The sequence below is a fragment of the Eptesicus fuscus genome, chromosome 13 (genome assembly GCF_027574615.1).
Source record: "Eptesicus fuscus isolate TK198812 chromosome 13, DD_ASM_mEF_20220401, whole genome shotgun sequence".
NCBI lineage: Eukaryota > Metazoa > Chordata > Mammalia > Chiroptera > Vespertilionidae > Eptesicus > Eptesicus fuscus.
The window spans coordinates 82,754,190-82,776,295 of record NC_072485.1 but is presented as its reverse complement, the minus strand read 5'-3'; the positions used below and the strand labels follow the sequence as shown (position 1 = coordinate 82,776,295).

At 69.3% G+C, this 22,106-nt stretch overlaps 2 protein-coding genes across 4 annotated transcripts; one reads left to right on the top strand and one right to left on the bottom strand.

The window, feature by feature from the left end:
* The first annotated feature begins 1,256 nt into the window (after positions 1 to 1,256).
* SIGIRR (single Ig and TIR domain containing) lies at positions 1,257 to 8,051 on the top strand. 3 transcript variants are annotated; one of them, XM_028136551.2, is made up of 10 exons: positions 1,257 to 1,352; positions 4,111 to 4,265; positions 4,867 to 5,065; positions 5,525 to 5,658; positions 5,760 to 5,900; positions 6,233 to 6,376; positions 6,811 to 6,913; positions 6,980 to 7,130; positions 7,328 to 7,517; positions 7,767 to 8,051. In XM_028136551.2, exons 2-10 carry the CDS (start codon positions 4,259 to 4,261, stop codon positions 7,928 to 7,930), a joined length of 1,233 nt encoding a protein of 410 aa, XP_027992352.1. In that variant the 5' UTR covers positions 1,257 to 1,352; positions 4,111 to 4,258; the 3' UTR covers positions 7,931 to 8,051. The 3 variants fall into 3 exon arrangements, with proteins under 3 accessions (XP_027992352.1, XP_027992351.1, XP_054580829.1); XM_028136550.2 differs by lacking the exon at positions 1,257 to 1,352 and adding an exon at positions 3,293 to 3,462; XM_054724854.1 differs by lacking the exons at positions 1,257 to 1,352; positions 4,111 to 4,265 and adding an exon at positions 3,293 to 3,462.
* Positions 8,052 to 9,436: 1,385 nt separating this feature from the next.
* On the bottom strand, positions 9,437 to 20,107 carry PKP3 (plakophilin 3). The gene is made up of 14 exons (XM_054724663.1): positions 19,925 to 20,107; positions 18,290 to 18,485; positions 16,144 to 16,223; positions 15,378 to 16,012; positions 15,168 to 15,291; positions 14,021 to 14,225; positions 12,051 to 12,225; positions 11,346 to 11,463; positions 11,097 to 11,267; positions 10,832 to 11,017; positions 10,285 to 10,438; positions 9,877 to 10,069; positions 9,708 to 9,795; positions 9,437 to 9,549 (listed from the first exon to the last, which is right to left on the bottom strand). Exons 1-14 carry the CDS (start codon positions 20,000 to 20,002, stop codon positions 9,514 to 9,516), a joined length of 2,439 nt encoding a protein of 812 aa, XP_054580638.1. The 5' UTR covers positions 20,003 to 20,107; the 3' UTR covers positions 9,437 to 9,513.
* Between the last annotated feature and the right edge of the window lie 1,999 nt (positions 20,108 to 22,106).

The following is a 22,106-nucleotide window of genomic DNA, read 5'->3' as shown; positions in this document are numbered from 1 at the left end:
GCCGCCACCGCCGCCTCCACCCTGCTCATGGCCATGTGTGTGTGGAGGGGGTGTAAGAAGGCTCACATGTATGTGGGTGCATGTGAGGGGTCCTGGGAGGCCCATGTATATGAGGAGTCCCGGGAGGCCTGTGTATATGTGGGGTCCTGGGAGGCCCATGTATCTGAGGGACACTGGGGGGTCTGTGTATATGAAGGGTCCAGGGAGGCCTGTGTATATGAGTGGCCTGGGGCGGCCCCTGTATATGAGGGATCCTGGGGAGGCCCGTGTATATGTGGGGTCCTGGGGGGGCCTGTGTATATGAGGGATCCTGGGGGCCCCCTGTGTATGAGGAATCCTGGGGAGGCCCGTGTATATGTGGGGTCCTGGGGGGGCCTGTGTATATGAGGGATCCTGGGGAGGCCCGTGTATATGTGGGGTCCTGGGAGGGCCTGTGTATATGAGGGATCCTGGGGGGGCCCCTGTGTATGAGGAATCCTGGGGTGGGGGGTCTGTGTATGTGAGGGGTCCCGGGAGGGACACTAGGGCATCAGTGGGCAGCACACTTGTCTGCTCCATCTGTTGGGGCTCAGGCTTGGCCCAACCCTGGCTTGAACTCTGGGTGAGCACTGCCCCCCTACCACGGAGTGGGGTGCTCCTGATGCAGTCACAACACAGGAAAGGCAGCCGTTGCTGGGCCCCCTCTGGCTGCTGGGCCCCATCCTGCCCCACCCCCACCCTGGCTAGTCCGAGGCCCTGACCCCAGCTCTCTGGCTGCCCTTAGCCAGCAGAACTTTTTATAATAAAATAAAATAAAACCTCTTTGTGCCAACGTTTGGGCCTCTGGTGTCTTGTGTCTACCCTCAGGGCGAGGTGGGAACTGAGGCTCAGGTGGGCAAGGTCTGGGGGTACCCTCCTGGCCCTCCTCCTCTGGGTTTCCATGAGCTTCCGCGTGAGAGGCACCTTCTTAGGGTCCTACCCTCCCTACACCTGGGATTTGGGGGCTGGAGTCAAGGCAGGCTTCCTGGAGGAAGAGGAAGAGCTGGGGAGGAGGAGCAGAACCACAAACGGCGACCCGGGGATGGTGGACTCGCCAAGGAGTCCCTCCCCCGCTCCCACGCTCAGGGCTGGTTGGCGGGTTTGGCCTCTGCCCCCAGGCCTGGCCGCTGGGCGCCAGTCTTGAGTGGCAGCCTTGGGCGCAAAGCGAGACACTCGGTCCGCCCTCGGCCTGGGTGATGGGCGGGCCTGCACCTGCCGCGCCGCCCGGGCTGTCGCCGCTGCGCACCTGACCCAGGTGAGCCGCCCCGCCCCGCGGCCGCGCGGCCCAGGTCTTGGCAGCGGATGAGTGGCAGTCACGGCTCAGACCCACGGGGGTGAGTGGAGGTCGCCGACTCCCAGAAGCCGGACCCAGGCCTGGTGCTTGGGGAGCCAGGGGGGCACCTCGCCCCAGGAGCCTCCGGGCGGGCGCGGTCCCGCAGGAAGTGGCTCGGAGCCGGGCTGGCTGCCCGCGTCGCCGGAAGCCCAAGCCCGTCCGCGCACTGGTCTCCTGGGCCTTCCCGCTCCGTCCGCGCGAGCAGCGGCTTCCTTGTGACCTTTGCGCGGGAGGGGGAGGGGGGCGCCAGGACCTCCCCCAACGCCCCAAACCGGATCCTAGACCTGAAACCTCCCAAGGCCGGGGCGGGGGGGCGGGGGGGGGGGAGAGAGCCGGCGGGGTAAGGGTTGGCGAGCGACCCGAGAAACGTGCAGGGGGCGCGGCGCACCGGTCGCCAGGAGGAGCTCCCGCCCCGCGCGCCCCCGCCCCCGCCGCCCCCCGCACCTGGAGTGTGGGCACTAAGTCCACCTCGGGGAAGGCGGGGCGCGAGCTGTGGGGCGTGTGGCGGGGGGAGGACCGGGCTCGTGGGCCCGGGAGAGCGGGACGGAGCCCTCGGCCCGCGTGGCCACAGCCTCCTGTGCACGTTCTTTGCTTCAGGAGAGACGCCCGGGGGCGCAGAGGGGCTGCGCGCCCCACCGGAGGGGAGACGCTCGGAGACCCTGGGTGCTGAGCTGCAAGGCCGGCGGCGGGGCCGGGGCTTAAGGGGGAGGAGCCGGCTGTCTGTGAGCCGCGGCTGCGGAGCCCAGGGCGCTGGGGCTGCAGGGGGCGCGCTTGGGTTCGGAAGGGCTGTTGGTGAGGGTGCCTGAGGCCACGTGGGTTTTTCCGCTCCCCTTGGAGGCTGGGCCCGGGCGGCGAAGGAGGATGGCTGGACGTTAGTGGAGGGAGCTGGTGGCAAGATGAGCACACAGATCGGGGGACAGTCTGGCTGGAGCGCTGACATCCCGCGAGGCTGGGGGGCGGGGGGCACGGGGGAGAGCTCAGCCCTGCCTCCCCGGGTGCTCCTGGGCCGGTCGCTGACTAGCGCGGGAACTGCCCGGGGCCTCCCAGCCTCCAGGCCGCTGGCACCCCGAGGAGAGGCTAGGGCAGCTGGTCTCTCCAGCGGGCCCAGGCTCGGTTCTGTGGGACCCTCACCCAGGATTCTTGAGGGCCACAGTGGGGTTGGCAGGGCTGGGGGTGTCGGAAACCTGATGCGTTGAAGATGCTCCTCTGGTGGCCCCGCGTGGGTGAGGGTAGGGACAGGGGCCCGTTTCTATGGACATCGGTACCAGCCACCTGTTGCTAGGCCCTGAGTCCCTGGTCTGCCTGGAGCCGCTGGCTGCCCCCCACCTGGCCTCTGCTAAGGCCCCTGTTGACCTCCTTGCCCGGAAAAGGGAGCACTGCCCCCCGCCCCCCAAGCCAGAAACCAAGGTCCACAGGACCCCTCAGCCCACCTGTAACTGCTCACCTTTGGGGGCCACACTGGGAGGGGACCAGCGAGCCCTGCTCAAGGCCCCATTATTGGCAGATGTTTCTGTAGGACCCCTCCCCCACCAACAGGTCAGAGGTTAGAGACACAGGGGCTGCTCACTTGGGGGGAGGACATGGGGACGCCCCCACTTCCCCGGTGTCGTGTCTGTGAGGTCTGCAGGAAGCCGGCCACACTGCCCAGCGGGCCCTCCTGTGTGTGCGGGACGGCCCGACGGGGCGTCTCCTCTCCAGGACCCCGCACGCCGCCTGGACCCCAGCCTCTGCATCCTCCCGGCACCTCAGGCCTGGCCCCGGGAAGCGGTGCCCGCGCTGGGGCGGGCCCAGAGGAAGGAGCCCTTGACTCAGAGTTACAGGAAGAGCGGCAGGCGGGGCGGGCGGGGCCAACCCACTGCCCGCCTGCCCGGAGGGGGTGGGCGCCTGGGTGGGGTTTAGGGTTAGGAGAGGATGTGACAGCACGGCCAGGAAGCTTCGGAAAGGTTCTGATTAAAACACACACACAAAGCCAGGTCCTCGCCCCGCTGGGCGATGGGTCCCCGGCAGCCGCGGCGGGACTGGGCCGGGGCCCTGCTGAGCGGAGGCCGCTCCCAAGCACAGGTCAATGACACCCATGACCAGCGCTGCTTGCAGGACGGAGCCGGAACCAGGTGACTGGGCGCCCTCCCCCCTCGGCCTGCTGCTCTGCGGGAGCCTGAGCCCTCCCCTCCCAGGCCTTCCGGGCCCGAGGCCTGTCGTGGGGTCAGCCTGGCGAGGGGAGGCCTGCAGCACGTGTGCCTGGGAGAGCGAGGGACACAGGAGGCTGCGTGTGCGCCAAGGGGGGTGGGCGTGTATGTGGTGGGGACGTGCAGGTGCTCCTGGCTGTGTCCCTGCCAGGAACTGTTCCAGGCTGTGCCACTGTGTGGGCCACAGAGGGCTGGAGGGGTGGGGAGTGTCCACGTGTGCACACAGGCCAAGGTGGGAGCTTAGTGCAGGGGGTGGGTGGGCAACACAGACACTGGGGGGGGGGTAGGGTGTGCAGAGAGCCCTGTGCACAAGTGAGTTGAGAGGGGGTGAAAGGGTGAGTGTGCAGGGGAGGCCTCATGAGGGTGCCAGAGGGATGCCCACTGCTCCATCCTGGGCCGTCTCGGTGGCCCGGGGGCAGGGGAAGGTGCGTGGAGGGCCCGGTGTAAGGGGCTCAGAGCGACTCTGACCTGGTGTCCGGGTGCCCGCTGCACCCCAGAGGCAGCCAGCGCACAGCGCCGTTACAGGTTAACTCGTCCTGTTCTTGTTTAACTTGCTCCCTGGGGATGCGGCAGCCTCTGACCCGACCTGGCAGCCTGACTGACCCGCCACAGAGACAGAGAGCGAGCCCGCCAGCCCTGGGGGCCAGCCTGCCCAGCTGAGGAGCCGTGGAGCCAGGGGTGGCACCCTGCCCGGCTTGCCCGAGGAGGCCCTGGTCAGACCATGGCAGGTAGATGGGTCAGAGGGACGGGCCCGGGCCCCACGCTCACCTCCAGCACCTCCCTGGCGCCAGAGTGCCATTTAGCCCAGGCTCTGCGCCCCCTCTCCAGGCTTGTGGGGGTGGGCGCTGCTGGGGCCCAGGGCGTGGGCGGGGAGAGAGGGCCGCTGGGCACTGCGCCATCAGGCGGTGGCTGTGTGCTCTGACGCCTGCTCGTTCTCAGTCCGATGGGTTTTGAGGAGAGAAGCTCAGGTCCCAGGAGGGGGGAAGGCTTGCCCGTGGTCAGCAGAGGGTCCTGGGACCCTGACTTCCATCTCAGGGGGAAGGTGCTGGCACCCCCAGCGCCCCGTCCCCCAAACCACGGTGCCCACACGCACTACAGCTCCCCGGTGGGGGGTGGGGCTGAGGCCATGCGCCTGGGGCTCAGGTCCTGGGTGGACGAGCCGTCAGATGCTGGGCCCCGTTCTCCATGGGACTCGCGGACGGACATGGTGTGACCACCAAGCGGCCCAGGCCGCTGGCTGGCCTCGTGGCTCCTGGCCCTCAGACCGTCTGTGGACGGGGGGGCCTGGTGTCCTGAGCGCGGCTAACCCCCTGGGTCCTCTCTCTGCAGGCGTCTGCGACAGGCCCCCCAACTTCCTCTCCCCTTCCGGAAACCAGGCTCTGGGGCCTGCCCTGGGCAGTGTGGTCACTCTGAACTGCACAGCCTGGGTGGTCTCCGCGCCCGGCTGTCCGCTGCTCCCAGTCCAGTGGCTAAAAGACGGGTTGCCGCTGGGCAACAGCAGCCATTATGAGCTTCGTGAGGACTCCTGGTAAGAGACCACCCTGGACACCGACGGCCAGTGGCCTCTGACCTACACCCTCGTCTGTCCCACCTGGACATGGCTGGGGCGTGACCTCCCAGACGTGACATGGGCTCGGTGCCCCTATGGACACAGACTGAGGGTCAATGACCGGAGGGGCAGGCGGCCCGGTAGGCACTCTGCACACCGCCGGGGACCATGGGTGCCAGCAGAGTGCTGAGGCCTGAAGGAGGCACTGGCCATTGGGCCACGCCTGGGATCAGAGCACCCCAGGACCCAGACCCAGGATTAGGGTGACTCGCAGACGGATCCGTACCCCCTCCAGGTTCTGCCGCTTCTCTTAGCCCATGGCCCAAGGGCTGCCCAGGAGGCCACACCGCAGGCTCTCAGCACCCCAGATGGGCGGGGCTCTGGGGTCCCCCGATGCTCTCGGGCCCTCGGTGAGAGGTTGGGGCCTGGTCTCCTCAGGGTCAAGGCCAACCTGTCAGAGGTGCTTGTATCCAGTGTCCTGGGGGTCAACCTGACCAGTGCTGAGGACTACGGGGCCTTCACCTGCTCCATCCAGAACGTCAGCTCCGCTTCCTTCACTCTCTGGAGGGCTGGTGAGGGGGTCCCCGGGGTTCAGGGGGGAGGGGGGGCAGGGAGCTAGAGGCTGGAGGGTGCTGGTGAGGGGCAGGGGCTCAGGGTTCAGCTCTGTCCCCAGCCCCAGCAGGCCACCTGGCCGCCGTGCTGGCCTCACTGCTGGTCCTGCTGGCCCTGCTCCTGGCGGCCCTGCTCTACCTGAAGTGCCGACTCAACGTGCAGCTCTGGTACCAGAACGCCTACGGGGAGGTGGAGGTGAACGGTGCGTGGGCCGTGGTGCGTGGGCGGACGGCCTGCACGGGTCAGCGCAGGGGTGGCTTCGGAGGTGGGGAACAGGGACACCTGGGCCCTGGAGGGCTCCGGGGAGCACACATTCCGGAAGGAGGGACTCCACGCGGGTCCGGAGGGCCTGGGTCTGCTGCCTGGGTCCTGGTTCGAGGGCTCCACTAGGCACCCTGCATTGGGGAGGGGTCGTGGGCGGGCCTGAGCCCTGTGAGAGCGTGAGGAGACCCCAGGAGACAGCGCCTGGAGGGGGGGGGGAGGGGGGGGGCCTGGGCCTGGAGAGCGGCCGAGCTGACCCACTGCCGCCCGCAGACGGGAAGCTGTACGATGCCTACGTCTCCTACAGCGACAGCCCCGAGGATCGCAAGTTCGTGAACTTCATCCTGAAGCCGCAGCTGGAGCGCTGTCGGGGCTACAAGCTCTTCCTGGACGACCGCGACCTCCTGCCGCGGGCAGGTGCGGGCGCGCTCGGTTCCCGCCCCTCGGCCCGCCCCGGACCCAGGCCCCGCCCCTCCAAGACGCCTGGCCCCGCCCCCTATCAGGGCCCCGCCCCTCCACTCCTTCCTTAACCCAGGCCCCGCCCCTCCCAGACGCCTGGCCCCGCCCCCTATCAGGGCCCCGCCCACACCCCTTTCTTAACACAGGCTCCGCCCCTCCCAGGCGCCTGGCCCCGCCCCTCCCAGGGCCACGCCCTGAACCCAGGCCCCGCCCTAGGTCGCAGCCTGTTCCCCGCCCCTCCACCCCGCCTTCCTTAACCAGGCCACGCCCCCCCAGGCGCCTGGTCCCGCCCCTGCCAGGGCCCCACCCCCTGCCAGGGCCCCGCCTGTCTCGCCTCGGACCCTCCCTGCCCGCGTCGGTCCCAGCCCGTCCCGGTTCCCCGGTTCCCGCAGAGCCCTCGGCCGACCTCCTGGTGAACCTGAGCCGCTGCCGTCGCCTCATCGTGGTGTTGTCAGACGCCTTCCTGGGGCGGCCCTGGTGCAGCCACAGTTTCCGGTGGGTCCCGCGCTGGGTGGGGGTGGGGTGGCTCGGAGCGACCTGCTGACGGCCCCGCCCCCGCAGGGAGGGCCTGTGTCGGCTGCTGGAGCTCACGCGCAGACCCATCTTCATCACCTTCGACGGCCAGCGGCGCGACCCCGCGCACCCCGCGCTGCACCTGCTGCACCAGCACCGCCACCTGGTGACCCTGTTGCGCTGGCGGCCCGGCTCCGTGGTGCGGAGGGGGGGCTCTGAGGGGCGGGGGTCCCGTGGCCGCTGCCCCAGGAACCTCCTTGGAGATTCCCGGAGCCAGTGAGCACCGGGTGTATGGTTCGGGGCCCTGTGCCGGCGCTTCCGGCGTCTGCATCCCCCGTGCGTTCCCACCCGCTAAGCGCGCCCCCCCCCCCCCCCCCCCCCCGCCTTGGCCCGCAGACGCCGTCCTCGGATTTTTGGAAAGAGCTACAGTTGGCGCTGCCGCGGAAGGTGCAGTACAGGGCGATGGAGGGAGACCCCCAGACGCGGCTGCAGGATGACAAAGACCCCATGCTCATCGTGCGGGGCCACGTCCCGGAGGGCCAGACCCTGGACCCCGAGCTGGACCCCGACCCTGAGGGGGACCTGGGTATGTGCACCCAGCCCCACCCAAACCCCGGGAAGTCAGGGCTGAGGAGCCCAGAGAGGGGCCCAGGTGGGGGGGCTCCTCCCTGCCGTCTGGGGATGGGCTTGACCGCCCAGGACCCCCTCACCTCACGGCTTCTTCCTCAGAGGCGCTTGTGCCCGAGACCTGGCCAGCGCCTCCGGGACCTCCAATGTCACTACTCAGGAGGGTGAGCAGGGAGCGAGCGGGCTTCAGGCCTGGTGGTCCCCCCAGGTGTCCGCGGGCCTGTCTTTGGGGAGCCATCAGCGACGCCGCACGCGAGCAGGGCCTCGCTGGGAGAGGGCCGGGGCAGCGAGGTGGACGTCTCGGACCTTGGCTCCCGGAACTACAGCGCCCGCACAGACTTCTACTGCCTGGTGTCCAAGGAGGACATGTAGCCAGCCCCTCCCCCCCTCGACCGGGAGTCGGACCTGGAGTCCCGCCTGCTTGCGGCCTGGGGACCCCTGGGGGCGGGGTGGCCCCGTGCCCCTCCTTGTGCCAGAAAATAAAGTCCTTTTGGACCCTACCTCTGCCTGGTCCTGTCCTCTCCTGGGCAGGAAGGGGGTGCGACTGTCCTGGGTCGGGCACCTCTCACTTCCATCTCGGGCTCCCCAGGGCCCCCGACCCCACCCTTGTTTCATCCCTGTGGCCTCAGTCACCAAATCGGGCTGTCCACTCCCACCCGCCCCCTCTCCATCTGCCAACCCTCCCCCTCTCCATCCTGTGCCAGCCTTCCCCCCCTCTATCTGCCACCCTCCCCCCTCCATCTGCCAGCCCTCCCCCTCTCCATCTGCCACCCTCCCCCCTCCATCTGCCAACCCGCCCCCCTCCATCTGCCAGCCCTCCCCCTCTCCATCTGCCAGCCCTCCCCTCTCCATCTGCCACCCTCCCCCCTCCATCTGCCACCCTCCCCCCTCCATCTGCCACCCTCCCCCTCCATCTGCCAGCCCTCCCCCTCTCCATCCTGTGCCAGCTCAGGTACATCTTGCCGGAGCCTCCTTGGGTCCCCCTGCGAGGGGCAGCGTGGAGTCCCCAGTCCCCCTGATCCAGACGGATCCCGGGGAGTCAGCCCTCAGAGACCGGGTGCTGAGCTTTGCGGAAGGAGCCCTTGGCTGGGAAATATCAGTGGGAGCTTCATTACCAAGGGGCCCGGCTCAGTGAGATGGGGAGGGTCCCAAGCTCAGAGGGACAGCTCAAGAGTCCCTGGTCAGGGTACCCCCAGGCCCAAGGAGGGCCACACGAATGGTCCCCCGCTCTGCTGGGCCCTGCGCCTCAGCTGCCTACCCCATCTCCTCCGCTCCTGGCCAGCGCTCCTCCCTGCGTGGCGAGGCCTGTGTGAGCCCAGGGCAGGCCTGGCTGTGTTTGGGGACCCTGGAGTACCCCAGGGGACAGACCAGCTAAAGAAGCGTGTGGGTCCGGCCACAGTGGCTCAGTGGTTGAGCATCGACCTGTGAGCCAGGAGGTCACGGTTTGGTTCCCGACCGGGGTGCATGCCCAGGTTGCGGGCTCCATCCCCTGCAGGGGGCGTGCAGGAGGCGGCCGGCCCAGGGTTCTCTGTCCTCGTTGATGTTCCTATCTCCCTCTCCCTCCCCCTTCCTCTCTGAAGCCAATAAAAACACATTTATAAAAGGGAAGGAGCGCGCGGGACCGGCTGCTGTATTCACGACCACCTTTATTTCAGCGCGGGCTGTCCTGCGGCACTGCGGGCCCTGGACAGCCGCCTCTGCCAGTGTGACCCGGTCCCCACCCCATGCACCAGAGCAGCCTCAAGCCCTGCCCACTCCCCGCCCTGCGGAAGCCACGTCCCCAGCTGAAGCCCCCGTCCCTCCTCCCTGGTGGCCCGGGCCCTTCCCAGTTGCACGCGGGGCTCCGGCGAGCGGCCCTGGGCCAGCGGCCTTCTCCTCCCGGCGGCCTCCAGCAGCGGCTGGGCCCGGCCTCGGAGGCCGGGCGAGTCTGTCCTCCTCCTCCGGGACGGCCTGGCCTAGGGGCCCAGGAAATCCTCCTTCCGATAGCCCTTCTGCAATCAGGCGGGGGTGCCAGTGAGAGGGTGCCGGCCGCCCTGCACCACCCCGCCCTCCCTGGGGGGCTGGGGTGGACCCTGTTCCCTTGGCCTCCGACTCCACCCCGACTCCGAGCCCCTCCCCGGGGCCTGCCTGCCCCGACGCCAGAACCTACCGCCCGGAAGTCTCGGTGGAGCTTGTTGTACTGCCACAGGTTGGCCAGGAGGCTGGAGGCCGCCCGGGAGGACTTCTCGCTGTCGGGGCTGCGGGGCGAGGGCGGGGTCAGGGGGGACGGCTCAGCCCGAAGGCGGGGAGGGGGCCGGGGCGGGCGGGGGGATGCGCACCCGTCACGCTTCTTCTTGATGAAGACCAGCTTGCGGAGCCCGTCGAAGTACAGCAGGTCGCGGGCGGCGACGGGACTGGCCACCACCAGGTTGTTGAGCACCGCGATGATGTTCACCAGCACGTCCGCCGGCGGGCACTTCTCGCCCACGCTGCCCGGCAGCTTCTCGATCAGGTGACTCACCACCTTGGTGGCTGCGGGGACCGGAGGCCGGTCAGTGTCAGCCCCACTCCCGCCCGTCTGCCCGCCAGCTCCCAGCAGCCAGCCCGGCGCGGCAGAGCCCACTGGGAGGGGCAGAGCCCACTGGGAGGGCGGGGCAGAGCCCACTGGGCGGGGGCAGAGCCCACTGGGAGGGCGGGGCAGAGCCCACTGGGCGGGGGCAGAGCCCACTGGGAGGGGGCGGACTCACACATCTCGTCCTTGTTCCTGGCGTTCCGGGACAGGTTTCGGATGAGGCCGGTCAGCGAGCGCAGCTGATGGTGGTCGGCCGTGCGGACGCGGTCCAGCAGCGGGTTCAGGATGCGCTCCTGCTCCAGGGCCAGGCGGCTGAGCACGCCCGCCCACTGCAGGTGGGAGAGGGGCTGGTGGGTGCAGGTGAAGGCGCCAGCGCCCCCCTGGCATCCCCACAGCCTACCCCTGGGGAAACTGAGGCAGGACTTCCGGGACCTCGCCAGGCGGGCCCCCCTGGACTTAGACCTGCTGGGCACCTCCCCTCAGACCCAGCGCAGCACCCCAGACGCCCCCTCCTTCTTGTCCCTCCAGCCCAGCTCTGAGGCCTCCCTGGGTCGTTCTGGCCCATCCGCAAGTTTGCGTCCATCTCCCGTCACCGTCCCTCTCCCGACAGCCTGTCCACTCCCGGAGAGCAGGCCCTCACGCCCTGTGCCCTCCCGCCCCGGCGTGTCCCCTGCGCGTGGCCAGGAGTGGGTCCGTCCGCCCAGGCCCTGCCGCGGCCTCACCCTGCGGTCGCCGGCGGTGATGTTCTGCAGGGCCCCGGCGGCCGCCTCCGTCGTGTGCCGGTTGAGCTCGCAGCGCTGCAGGAGGCGGTTGTACAGGCCCACGATCTGGGGGCTCCACAGCCACTCGAGGCCCTTGGGGTCCTTGGACACCTCGGCGAAGGTGAGCGCGTCGGCGGTGATGGGCAGCTGGGCGGTGGGCACAGAGGTCAGCCCGGGTCGGGTCAGGCCAGGCCCCCCGCTCCCGCCAGCCCAGGCCCGATCCCACCTCTCGCAGCCGCCGGCTCTGCGGCGTGAAGCAGCCCACCACCTCCCCGGGCGGCGCCCCGGCCATGTCCCTGCGGCCCCGGCCCTCGAGGCGCTGCAGGGCTGAGGGCGGCATCTCGTCGTACAGGCGGTAGGACAGGTTCCTCAGCACGCACACGGCGTTCTCCACGCTCTGGGGAGCGGACTGTGGTCAGGACGGGCGGGCCCCTCCCCTCTCCCCCGGCCGCCCTCCCCGCCGGCCACCCCTCACCTTGTCCTCGCACTTGCCCACGTCCAGGGCCTGGTTGATGTAGGTGACCAGGGCGTCCACCAGCCCATGGCACTCGCGCATCTTCTGGCGAGTGGCCTGGGAGGCCGAGCTGAGGTTCCTGAGGATGGAGGCCGATCAGAGACCCCCACAGGGACCCCGGGAGGAGCCCACAAGGACCTGGACCTGAGGGCTAAAACCCTTAGTGCCCGCCCCTTCTCCCCCCTGCGCTGGCCCCTGGTCCCACTGCATCCCCCGCCCCCCCCCAAAGGCCCGGAGGCGGTTAGGAAGGTCAGGTCAGGTCCCTGGTTTACGGAGACCTGAGCCTGTGGGCCCAGCATCTACTGACATCCCCTGGCGCCAGTCCCACTGCGCCAGCACCTCTGTCTTTTAGTTTTTAAATATAATTTTAATGATTTCAGGGAGGAAGGGAGAGGGAGAGAGAGACATCCATGATGAGAGAGAATCACTGACTGGCTACCTCCTGCACGCCCCCCGCTGGGGATCGAGCCCGCCTGGGCGTGTGCCCTGACCGGGAATGGAACCCTGACCTCCTGGTTCCTCGGTGGACGCTCAGCCCCGGAGCCGCTCTGGGGCATCAGCACCCACGTCTTGCTTGGTGACTGCTGCTCTGCCTCCTCCTTCAGCCCGCCCGGCGCCCGCGTCCCTGCCCCGGCGCCCGCGTCCCTGCCCCGCCCGTGGGCGCACCTGAGGAAGCCCGTGGCGTTGTAGAAGATCTCCGCCTCCGAGGCGTTCTGCTGGACGAGGGGCGGCCCCCCGGCCCCCGAGAGGGGGCTCAGCACCAGGTCTGTGAGCTGCTCCAGCGTGTCCCGGGCCAGGCGGTCCTTCAGGTGGTCGCTGGAGGACAGGTTCCACAGGATGCCTGGCGGGAGGCCGAGGCCCTGGTCAGGGGCAGACCAGCCGTCCCGCTGGCTCTTCCGGGGACGGTGGGAGCAAGCGGTTAACCTCTCCCGGGCTCCGCCTGGGCCCGGCGTGGGAGCCTCACCGAGCGCCCCCGGACAGCTGAGTGCGGCCTGCAGGGGGGCGGGGCTGCAGCGGCCCCAGGGACATGGCCCAGGCACTGGAGACCCGCCCCAGGGTAGTCACGGGGACCAAGGAAAGAGGTGGGACAGGGAGGGCAGGCAGAGAGGGGCAGGTGAGGGGACACAGGCAGGGATGGGGCAGGTGAGGGGACACAGGCAGGGATGGGGCAGGTGAGGGGACACAGACAGAGAGGGGCAGGTGAGGGGACACAGGCAGGGATGGGACAGGTGAGGGGACACAGACAGAGAGGGACAGGTGAGGGGACACAGGCAGGGATGGGACAGGTGAGGGGACACAGGCAGGGATGGGGCAGGTGAGGGGACACAGGCAGGGACAGGGCAGGTGAGGGGACACAGGCAGGGATGGGGCAGGTGAGGGGACACAGACAGAGAGGGACAGGTGAGGGGACACAGGCAGGGATGGGACAGGTGAGGGGACACAGACAGAGAGGGACAGGTGAGGGGACACAGGCAGGGATGGGACAGGTGAGGGGACACAGGCAGGGATGGGGCAGGTGAGGGGACACAGGCAGGGACAGGGCAGGTGAGGGGACACAGGCAGGGATGGGGCAGGTGAGGGGACACAGGCAGAGAGGGACAGGTGAGGGGACACAGGCAGGGACGGGGCAGGTGAGGGGACACAGGCAGGGATGGGGCAGGTGAGGGGACACAGGCAGGGACAGGGCAGGTGAGGGGACACAGGCAGGGATGGGGCAGGTGAGGGGACACAGACAGAGAGGGACAGGTGAGGGGACACAGGCAGGGATGGGACAGGTGAGGGGACACAGGCAGGGATGGGGCAGGTGAGGGGACACAGGCAGGGACAGGGCAGGTGAGGGGACACAGGCAGGGATGGGGCAGGTGAGGGGACACAGACAGAGAGGGGCAGGTGAGGGGACACAGGCAGAGAGGGACAGGTGAGGGGACACAGGCAGAGAGGGACAGGTGAGGGGACACAGGCAGAGAGGGACAGGTGAGGGACACAGGCAGAGAGGGACAGGTGAGGGGACACAGGCAGGGATGGGACAGGTGACGGGACACAGGCAGGGGAGGGACAAGTGAGGGGACACAGGCAGGGATGGGGCAGGTGAAGGGACACAGGCCGAGAGGGACAGGTGAGGGGACACAGGCCGAGAGGGACAGGTGAGGGGACACAGGCAGGGACGGGACAGGTGAGGGGACACAGGCAGGGACGGGACAGGTGAGGGGACACAGGCAGGGATGGGACAGGTGAGGGGACACAGGCAGGGACGGGACAGGTGAGGGGACACAGGCAGGGACGGGACAGGTGAGGGGACACAGGCCGAGGGGCATGTGAGGGGACACAGGCCGAGGGGCAAGTGAGGGGACACAGGCAGAGGGACAGGTGAGGGGACACAGGCAGAGAGGGGCAGGTGAGGGGACACAGGCAGAGAGGGGCAGGTGAGGGGACACAGGCAGAGAGGGGCAGGTGAGGGGACACAGGCAGAGAGGGCAGGTGAGGGGACACAGGCCGAGGGGCAGGTGAGGGACACAGGCCGAGGGGCAGGTGAGGGGACACAGGCAGAGAGGGGCAGGTGAGGGGACACAGGCCGAGGGGACAGGTGAGGGGACGGGACAGGTGAGGGACACAGGCCGGGAGGGCGGCGGCGGCACCTGTGACGTTCTTGCGCAGCTCGTCGTCCTGCTCGCGCAGCGTGCGCAGCAGCTCGAAGATGCCGTTCTCCTCCACCAGCGCCAGCTTGTTGTCCGCGTTGTCGTAGATGAGGTTGCGCATGGCGCCCGTGGCGTGGCGCTGCACCTCCTGGTTGGCGTGGTTGAAGAGCTTCACCAGCCGCGGCACGGCCTGGAGACTGCGGGCCTGCGGGCACAGCACGCGCTCTTAGCCCCGTGCGCGCTCTTAGCGCCGTGCGCGCTGTGTGGGGAGGGCGTGGGCGGGAGGGGGGTGTGCGCACTGTGCGGGGAGGGGGGGTGCGCACTGTACAGGCATGTGCGGGGGGGTGCGGGGGGTTGCGGAGGTATACAAAGGTGTGCAGGCATGTGCAGAGGTGTGCTGGCGTGTGCAGAGGTGTGCAGGCATGTGTAGACGTGTGCAGGTGTGTGCAGAGGTGTGCAGGCATGTGCAGAGGTGTGCAGGTGTGTGCAGAGGTGTGCAAGTATGTGCAGAGGTGTGCAGGCGTGTGTAGATGTGTGCAGGTGTGTGCAGAGGTGTGCAGGCGTGTGCAGAGGTGTGCAAGTATGTGCAGAGGTGTGCAGGCGTGTGCAGAGGTGTGCAGAGGTGTGCAGGCGTGTGCAGAGGTGTGCAAGTATGTGCAGAGGTGTGCAGGCGCATGCAGAGGTGTGCAGGCATGTGCAGAGGTGTGCAGGTGTGTGCAGAGGTGTGCAGGTGCGTACAGAGGTATGCAGGTGTGTACAGAGGTGTGCAGAGGTGTGCAGGCATGTGCAGAGGTGTGCAGGTGTGTGTAGACGTGTGCAGGTGTGTACAGAGATGTGCAGGCATGTACAGAGGTGTGCAGGCGTGTGCAGACAGGTGCAGGCGTATGCAGACATATGCAAACCACTCCCTCTTGCTCTTCCTCTGCTGAGGAGACTCTGGCAATATGAAGCCAGCACAGTCCCCTGGGGTCAGGGAGGGGGGTCAGGGACCAGAGGTCAGGGAGGGGGGTCAGGGACCAGAGGTCAGAGAGGGGGTCAGGGACCAGAGGTCAGGGAGGGGGTCAGGGACCAGAGGTCAGGGAGAGGTGGGGTCAGGGACCAGAGGTCAGGGAGGGTGGGGGTCACAGGGGTGTCGCAGGGCGGCTACCTGCTTCTTGGCCGCTGCGTCGCTGTAGCACTTGTGCTGGATGTAGGCTGCTCCCAGCACCTGCAGGTTGGGGTCGGAGGCCATGAGGTACTTCACTGCTGACGGCAAGTCAATATCGTCGAAGCTGCAGAGGCAGGGGTCAGGGGTCAGGCTGACCCTGGGGACAGCGGGGGCCAAGGCAGCGCCCCTCCCCCCGCCAGGCCGGCTCACCCGCTGCTGAGCCTCTGCAGAGCGCGCTGGCCGCCGTAGCTGTCCAGCCCGCGCACGTCGGGCAGGTGGCCCGCGTCACCCAGGCTGAGGCTGAGGCTGCGCACGGAGGGCGCGCGGGCCACGGGCTCCAGGACGCCGCCCGGCACGGCCCCCGCGCCCACGCGGCTGCGGTGGCTGCTCTGGAACCTCTGCAGGGTCCGCATGGCCGGGGCGCGGATCGTCCGGCTGGGCGGCCCCTCGGCGGCCTCGGGCCAGTCCAGGCCCCCTGCCCGCCCGGAGCTGGTGCTGGCGCTGGCCTGGCGCTCATAGGCGAAGGCCCTGTAGGCGGCGGCCGCGGGCTCCAGCTGCTCCGACGCCACGCTGCAGTGGTCGTCCAGGCCCCCGGGCCCCAGCCTCAGCGAGCGCAGGGACAGGGTGTCGTAGTCCACCCGGCTGCCCCCCCCACCACGCTCGTGGAAGGACACGGGCCGGGTGGGCATGGGTGCGGCGGGCAGGGCTCCCACGTACCCCGCCGCCCCAAAGGCGCTGCCCCCGTTGTGGGCAGAGCTCAGCCTCCGACTGCAGCTCAGGTCCACGGCCGAGCGGGAGGACCAGGCGGCCGGGCTATAGGCGGGCTTGGAGATGGGCCGGAAGGTCTGTGGGCGCGATGGGGATGGCAGTGAGTGGGGGCCGGGCTCTCCCTGACCCGGGGGACCACAGCCTCCCCCAGAGCCTCCCCCATGTGACCGCAGAGCCCAGACTCCGGGCTGGAGCCGGTGTCACTCACCGAGGCGCTGTCCCCGCTCAGGCCCTGGGAGCGGGAGCTGAAGCCGGCCTGCAGGGTGTGGTACTGGCCCCGGGACGCGCCTGTGGGCAGGGACTGTGGTAGCTGGGCCGGCTCAAGGCCTCCTGCCTCCCCTCCTGGACCCCGGGACCCACTGGGCGGTTGGGGGGTGGGGGCCTTGGCTCTGGTCCCTGCCATCTGTCTCCGCTGACGCCAGCCCTGGTGGTCCCTCTCCCACAGCCCCCCTCACCTCCAGCTGTGCTGGGGGACAGACATGCTCACCCCATGACCTCCCAGTCCCTTGGGCAGTGAGCCAGGGACTCCTGCATCAGCTCTCCCATCTGCAGGGCCCGGCGCCTGGCGCCCTCCTCCAGGCCGCACACTGACCTCCTGCGAGCCGGTCCTGGGCTGGGGTCAGCAGGAGTGAGGCTTTGCTCACAGTCGCCCTGGACCAGTCTGGCCTGAGGTGCGGTCCCCTGTCCCACCCGGCAGAGCCACACCCGCCCCATCCGACACACTGACTGAGGGCCCTGGCGCCAGCCCGACTCCGCCGTGAGTGGACAGACCGGTGGGAGGCGGCGGGGGGGGCGGATGGAGGGTGGAGAGACGGGAGACAGACCGTGTGAGGATGGACAGACAGAGTGAGAGGGAAGCCTGGAGGATGGAGGGTGGGAAGGATGGGGAGCAGGCAGCTGGGGGGCAGACGCGGGGAGGACAGGCAGATGGGTGGGGTGTGGGTGGGCAGATGATGGGCACATAAGGCAGAGCAGAGGGGCAGACTGGGGGGGGTGGGCGCCTGGGATTCGAGGAGCAGGGTCTTTTGACAGGAAGGGGCTGCCTGGGGGTCGGCCTCTGCCAGGGTCCCTGCGGTGAAGGGAGGGCCTGTCCCCTCCGGATTGTCCGGACCCGCCCTGGTTAATGAGGCTTCTCCGCCGGAGCTATTAACCCTTTGACGCTAGCGAGGCCCAGCCTGGGGGGCATGCCCCCACCCCAAATTATAATCTTCCTGCTCCTAATTGGCAGGGCAGCCAGGGTGGTAATTAACCCCTCCCGGTGCCATCCTCCACCCTCTGACCCCTGGGCACCAACGAGGCCACCATTGAGGGTGAGGCTGGGAGGGTGTGGGGGGAAGGGCCTGGGGACCCAGGCTGCCCGGTGGCCCTGTGCTGGCTGACCTGCCCATGAACCTCTGTGGGCCGGGGTCTCCGCCCCGACACCCTGGGAGGTGCATCTTGCTGTCTAACTGGTCCCAGTTGCTGTGGCTCGGTGAGGAGGACATGGCGTTAACACCCATGCACGCGCACACACACATCACACGGGGTGCACACACATCCATGGACTCACAGGGTGCACACACATTTGGACACACACTTACATTCACATCGAGTGCACACACACACACACCGGTGACGCACACACACTCACGTCACACGGGATGCACACACATCCGTGGACACACGCTCACAGGGTGCACACACACACACACACACACACACACACACACACCAGTGGAGCCAGGATTCCTGCACAGGGCAGGCTGCCTGGCACCGAGGCCCCCCACCCTCTGTTCTCATGGAGAGTATCTGGGTCAGTCCAGGGGCCTCCCCTGCAATCCCGCAGGGGCCCTGGTCAGACCAGCAGGCGGTGGCTCCCGTCCAGGATTCCCAGACCTGCCCTCCTGTTTCTGTCTGCTCCTTCCCGCGGGGCATGGGGGCGGGGAGGTGCTGGGTCTCTCCGGGGGCTGCCGTGTCTGCCTGTCTGGGACCATGTGTGCGCCTGTCATGGGGGAGGGACGTGTGTGCGTCCTGGGTTTGCCCCGAGAGGGGCCTGGCCGGCTCGCCATGTGCTGCTCTTCCTGTCGTCCCCCCCGGGGCTCAGGGCTGGGGGGCAGGTGGGCCCCCCCCAGCCAGGCTCGGCGGGAGGACCCAGGGTCCCAGGGTCCCAGTAGGTGCTGGGAGGCCCCACCCATGGCTTCTCCCACGCCCGCCAGGGCGGGGCAGGTGACTCAGTGCAGGCCTCAGTGAGTCAGGGAGCTGAACCCTGGAGCCAGCCTCAACCAGGCCTCTGGCCCCGGCACCACCACGCCCGCCGCCGAGGAGGCCCCCGCGCCTCCCCACCGCCCGGCGCCCACCCTGCGGGCCCCGCCTACCTCGGGCCGCCCTGGTGACCCCGTCGGGCTCGGTGGTCCCGTTGTGCCAGGGCTGCTGGCCCAGCTGCAGGAGGCGGGCGCGGACCTGCTCCTGAACCCGGGCGGCTCGCAGGCGCTCGGCCTCGGGCCCCTCTGCGCCCCGGCGGTCCAGCTGCAGGTCCGAGGGCAGCGCCAGGGAGCACACGCCGGCCTCGGGCTGCAGGGCCGACAGCAGGAAGTTACCGTCCTGCATGGCGGCAGGCGCGGCGCTGGGTCTGCCGGGCCTGGGCCGCCGAGGCCGCCTCCAGCCTGAACTGTCTTCACGTCTCGTCCCGAGCCGCCCTGTCCCTGAAGTCCCCTCCCCGCTGGCCTCACCCAGAGCCGCCTGGAGACAGATGCCGCCCAGCCCCAGCGCGGGGGGCGGGGACACCTGGCCAGGTGGAGGGCGGGCCCCGCCTGCTTGAGGCGGAATTCGGGCGGAAGAACAGGCCCCTGGTGGCCCGGTCCCAGCCTGGCCGCCCCTCCTCCAGCCCATCCCGGGACAGGCCCAGATCTGTGCCCTCGGTAAAGGCTCTCCAGGCCGGGGTGGCGGTGGGCTCACCAGGCCCCATTGTGCCATGGCCGGCCGCCTCTCTGGGGGCGGGCTGTCCCTCTGGGGGGAGGGGGGGCTCTAGGCAGCTCCAGGGGCCCAACCCTGAGGCTGAGGCGGGCCCAGGCAGGGGTCGGCATTAGGAGTCACCATTAGGGCCGGGTCAGTGCTGAGGTCGGGGTTGCGGATAAAGGGCTCAAGAGGAGTCCGGGTGGAAGGGGCCGATGGAGCCCTGCTTGCCTGCAAGGCCCCGGAAGCTCACCCTGGGGTGTGGCCCCCCAGACCTCGGTCCCTGGATGCTGGGAGCCACGTCCAGCCCCTCCCCCACAGGCTCAGAGGCCTCGGCCGGCTGGGCCCTCTTGGACACCCCTCCCAGGCTCCTGCCCCCCAGGCTGTGGGGGTGGGAAGCCATTTCCAACCCGTGAGTCAGGGCTCCTCAGGGCAGTGATGCGCTGGGCGGGCGGGGCTGCCCCAGGGGGCTGACTCAGAGGGGCCCTCCTCCCAGCCTCCTGTGTGGAATCCAGGAGTCCCACAGAGCCCCAACTCAGAGGTGTCGGAGTTGGGGGGGCAGGCCCAGCGGGTCTCCCTGAGTCCCTCCCCTGCTGGACCGGCATCTCCAAGGCCGCCTGCCCGGGTAGGCCTGGCTTGGATCCAGCAGAGGCCCCTGGTACCCTGAGTGAGGCGGGGGGGGGGGGGGGGGGGGGGGGGGGAGGGGGGGCCTCACGTACCTCCTGGTTCTCCTGGCAGAGTCCTGGGGGACCCCTCTAACTAACAGCCTCTCTCCCTCGAGCCCGCTCCAGCCCTAGGCCCTCTGTTCAGTGGTAGAACCCTCCCCTCAAGGCATTGCCGTAACCTGCAAGTGGTCCTGGCAGGGACTGGGTCCCAGATGGGAATGGGGGGGGGCGCAGAGCCTGGGGGATCAGCGGGAGGTCAGTGTGGTGGTGGGGGAGGCCTGGAGTGGTCAGAGACGGGGGGGTGGGGGGGTACAGAGGGTCCCTGGAAAGGTCAGGGCGGAGGCTGGGGTGGGGCCTCTGGGCTGGGGGAGGCGGCGGGGACGGGAGACCTACCCTGGCGGTGGTCGGGCCGCTGCGGGGCCCTCGGCTCATCCCGGCGGCGGCTGCTGGCTGAGGGGTGCCCGGCTGCATCCCAGGCCCAGCGAGCTCGTCCGTCCGGGGAGGCCTCTCACTGCGGGACCGAGTGTGGGGCCCGGAGGGCGGGGTGGGAACGCCCGCGCACCCAGCTCATCAGACCGGTTGCTTCCCGGGAGACGTGTTTTGTGTGGAAAAATCCTGGGAGACAAGTTTGTGCGGCGCTGAGCGCACCTGGAGGCGCGCACGCCCCGACACGGCCAGGCCCGCCCTCCGCGGGGTCCGGCCGGTCTCCCTGGGCCCTGGCGGCCGGCCTGGCCCGGGTTCCGGGCGGAGGTCTGGCAGGCTTGTGAGGAGAGGGTTGGGTGGATGGGGCTCTGGTGGGGTCCCTGCCATGGGGGGGAGAGGGGGTGCCGGTGGGGGTGGCCCCATTTCCAACACTGCAGGGTCCCGGGGCCGGTTCGGGGAAGCTTCCACTCGCGTGGCAGGGAGGGCTGCGGGGCCCAAAGCTGTAGGGAGCCTCCCTGCGGCCATGAGGCCCCCTCCCCCGTGGGGGGCTCTGGGTCTCCGGGAAAGCCGGGGGTCCCGCTCACGGCCTCGCTTTCTCTAGTTGCTGCAGGGCCAGTGGGACTGGCCGTGGCCTGGACCTGTCCCCGCGGCTCTCACCCCAGGCTGGAGCCCCTCCGACCCTGGACCCGCTCAGTTCGGTCCTCCGCTCCCAGGCCGTGTGTGGGGTGAGCACAGGTCGCGGTGGGCTGCCGGAGGAGGCAGGTCTGGGGCAGCGGGAGGAGGAGTCACCGGGGCTGAGACAGACAGTGGGGCCCACTGAGGGGCAGGCTCCGGGGCCTGCATGTGACCCCTCCCCGGGCCTTTGGGCAGCATCAGGGCGCAAACCTGGGACCTGCGGGCCCGGAAGGGCGAGTGAGCGACCCTGACTGGGGAGGCGGGCGGCTGGGGGCGCTGGGCAGAAAGGATGGGCTGGGGCGCCTAAAGCACGGGGGGGGGGGGGCGGGGGGGGCCTCAGGGCGTAGAGCCAGAAAGGGGGTGGTCGAGGACAACCCCTAGAGCGGCTTTGGTGACTGAAGCTGGGGGAGGGGAGCCTGAAGGGGGGTATTAGGAGCAGAAGATGGGGGAAGCTTGACGATATTAGCAGCAAAGTCATGTTCAGAACAAAATTCAGCAGCACGCAGGCGCAGAGCAGCAGCCGCAGGTGGGGGTGGGCACGGCCGCAGGTGGGGCGGGGTCAGCGCAGCCCCTGTGCGAGCTGCCGGACTGGGTTTGGGGCGCACTTGCCCTCCTGGCCCCAGAGGTGCGGCGTTTGCTGCATCCGGGCTCCGACTCTGAGACCCCGGGGGCTTTGTGTCGCACCCACTCCCAAACCTTCCAGACTTCCAACCTCCCTGGCGGTTTGGGCTCCCTCCAAGGCCAGCCCAGTCCCCGCCTTCTCCGGGGAGCCTGCCTGGATTTCCGCCCTGGGCCCGCCCCTAATCCCCGGTGACCTGGGTGGGGCACCCCTGACCTGGCATCCTCGGTGTCCCCTTCTCCCTGTGCCTGTGGAGCGGAAGGTACCGGAAAGGCCCTAATAGGCCCCAGATGGCACCTTCACCCACTCCCACCCCCCACCCTCCTGTCCCTCATCCTGAGCCCTCGCTGTGCACCCAGCTCATCCCTGGGAAAAGTGTGTGTGACCATGATAGGTGCAGCCTCTCACGGGAGCCCCCCAGTTGGGGTCTGCTGGGGGGGAAGGGGGCGGTGGCCCACAAGCAGTGACGCCTGTCAGGACGGTGGGGCAGCCGGGAGCCTCTGAGGCCCTTTAACTGCTCTCAAGGCAGAGGGAGCAGCTGGCGGGGGCCCCAAAGTGCCTGGAGGTGGGAGGAGCAGTGGCGTCCTGGGTGCTGTTCGATGTGTGTTTGGAAGGAGCATCAGCCCGGGCGGGGAGAGGGAATGAGAGGAAGCGGGGAGGGTGGCCTGGACCCGGTGGGGGCAGCGAGCTCAGACAGGCAGCTGGTCCCCTTCCCGGCAGGGCTGCCCGCTCCGTCAGTCCCGAGAGAGCGGCGCTGAGGGTGCGCACCCACGGTGCATCAGGGCTGCCCAGCACCAGGCGGGGGCTGCAAAGTGCCACACTCGGTCGTAATCCTCACAGGCACCCCAGGAGGCCAAG

Excerpts from the sequence above, each read along its gene's own strand:
- SIGIRR (XM_054724854.1), top strand. The coding sequence starts at position 3,417 with ATGACACCCATGACCAGCGCTGCTTGCAGGACGGAGCCGGAACCAG. Across the intron at positions 3,463-4,866 it reads CAGGACGGAGCCGGAACCAG|GCGTCTGCGACAGGCCCCCC; the intron begins GTGACTGGGCGC and ends CTCTCTCTGCAG. Across the intron at positions 6,377-6,810 it reads CGACCTCCTGCCGCGGGCAG|AGCCCTCGGCCGACCTCCTG; the intron begins GTGCGGGCGCGC and ends CGGTTCCCGCAG.
- PKP3 (XM_054724663.1), bottom strand. The coding sequence starts at position 20,002 with ATGCAGCCGGGCACCCCTCAGCCAGCAGCCGCCGCCGGGATGAGCCGA. Across the intron at positions 18,486-19,924 it reads GCGGCCCGACCACCGCCAGG|CCCGAGGCCGGCGTGTGCTC; the intron begins GTAGGTCTCCCG and ends TCGGCCCTGCAG. Across the intron at positions 12,226-14,020 it reads GCTGCGCAAGAACGTCACAG|GCATCCTGTGGAACCTGTCC; the intron begins GTGCCGCCGCCG and ends GCCTCCCGCCAG.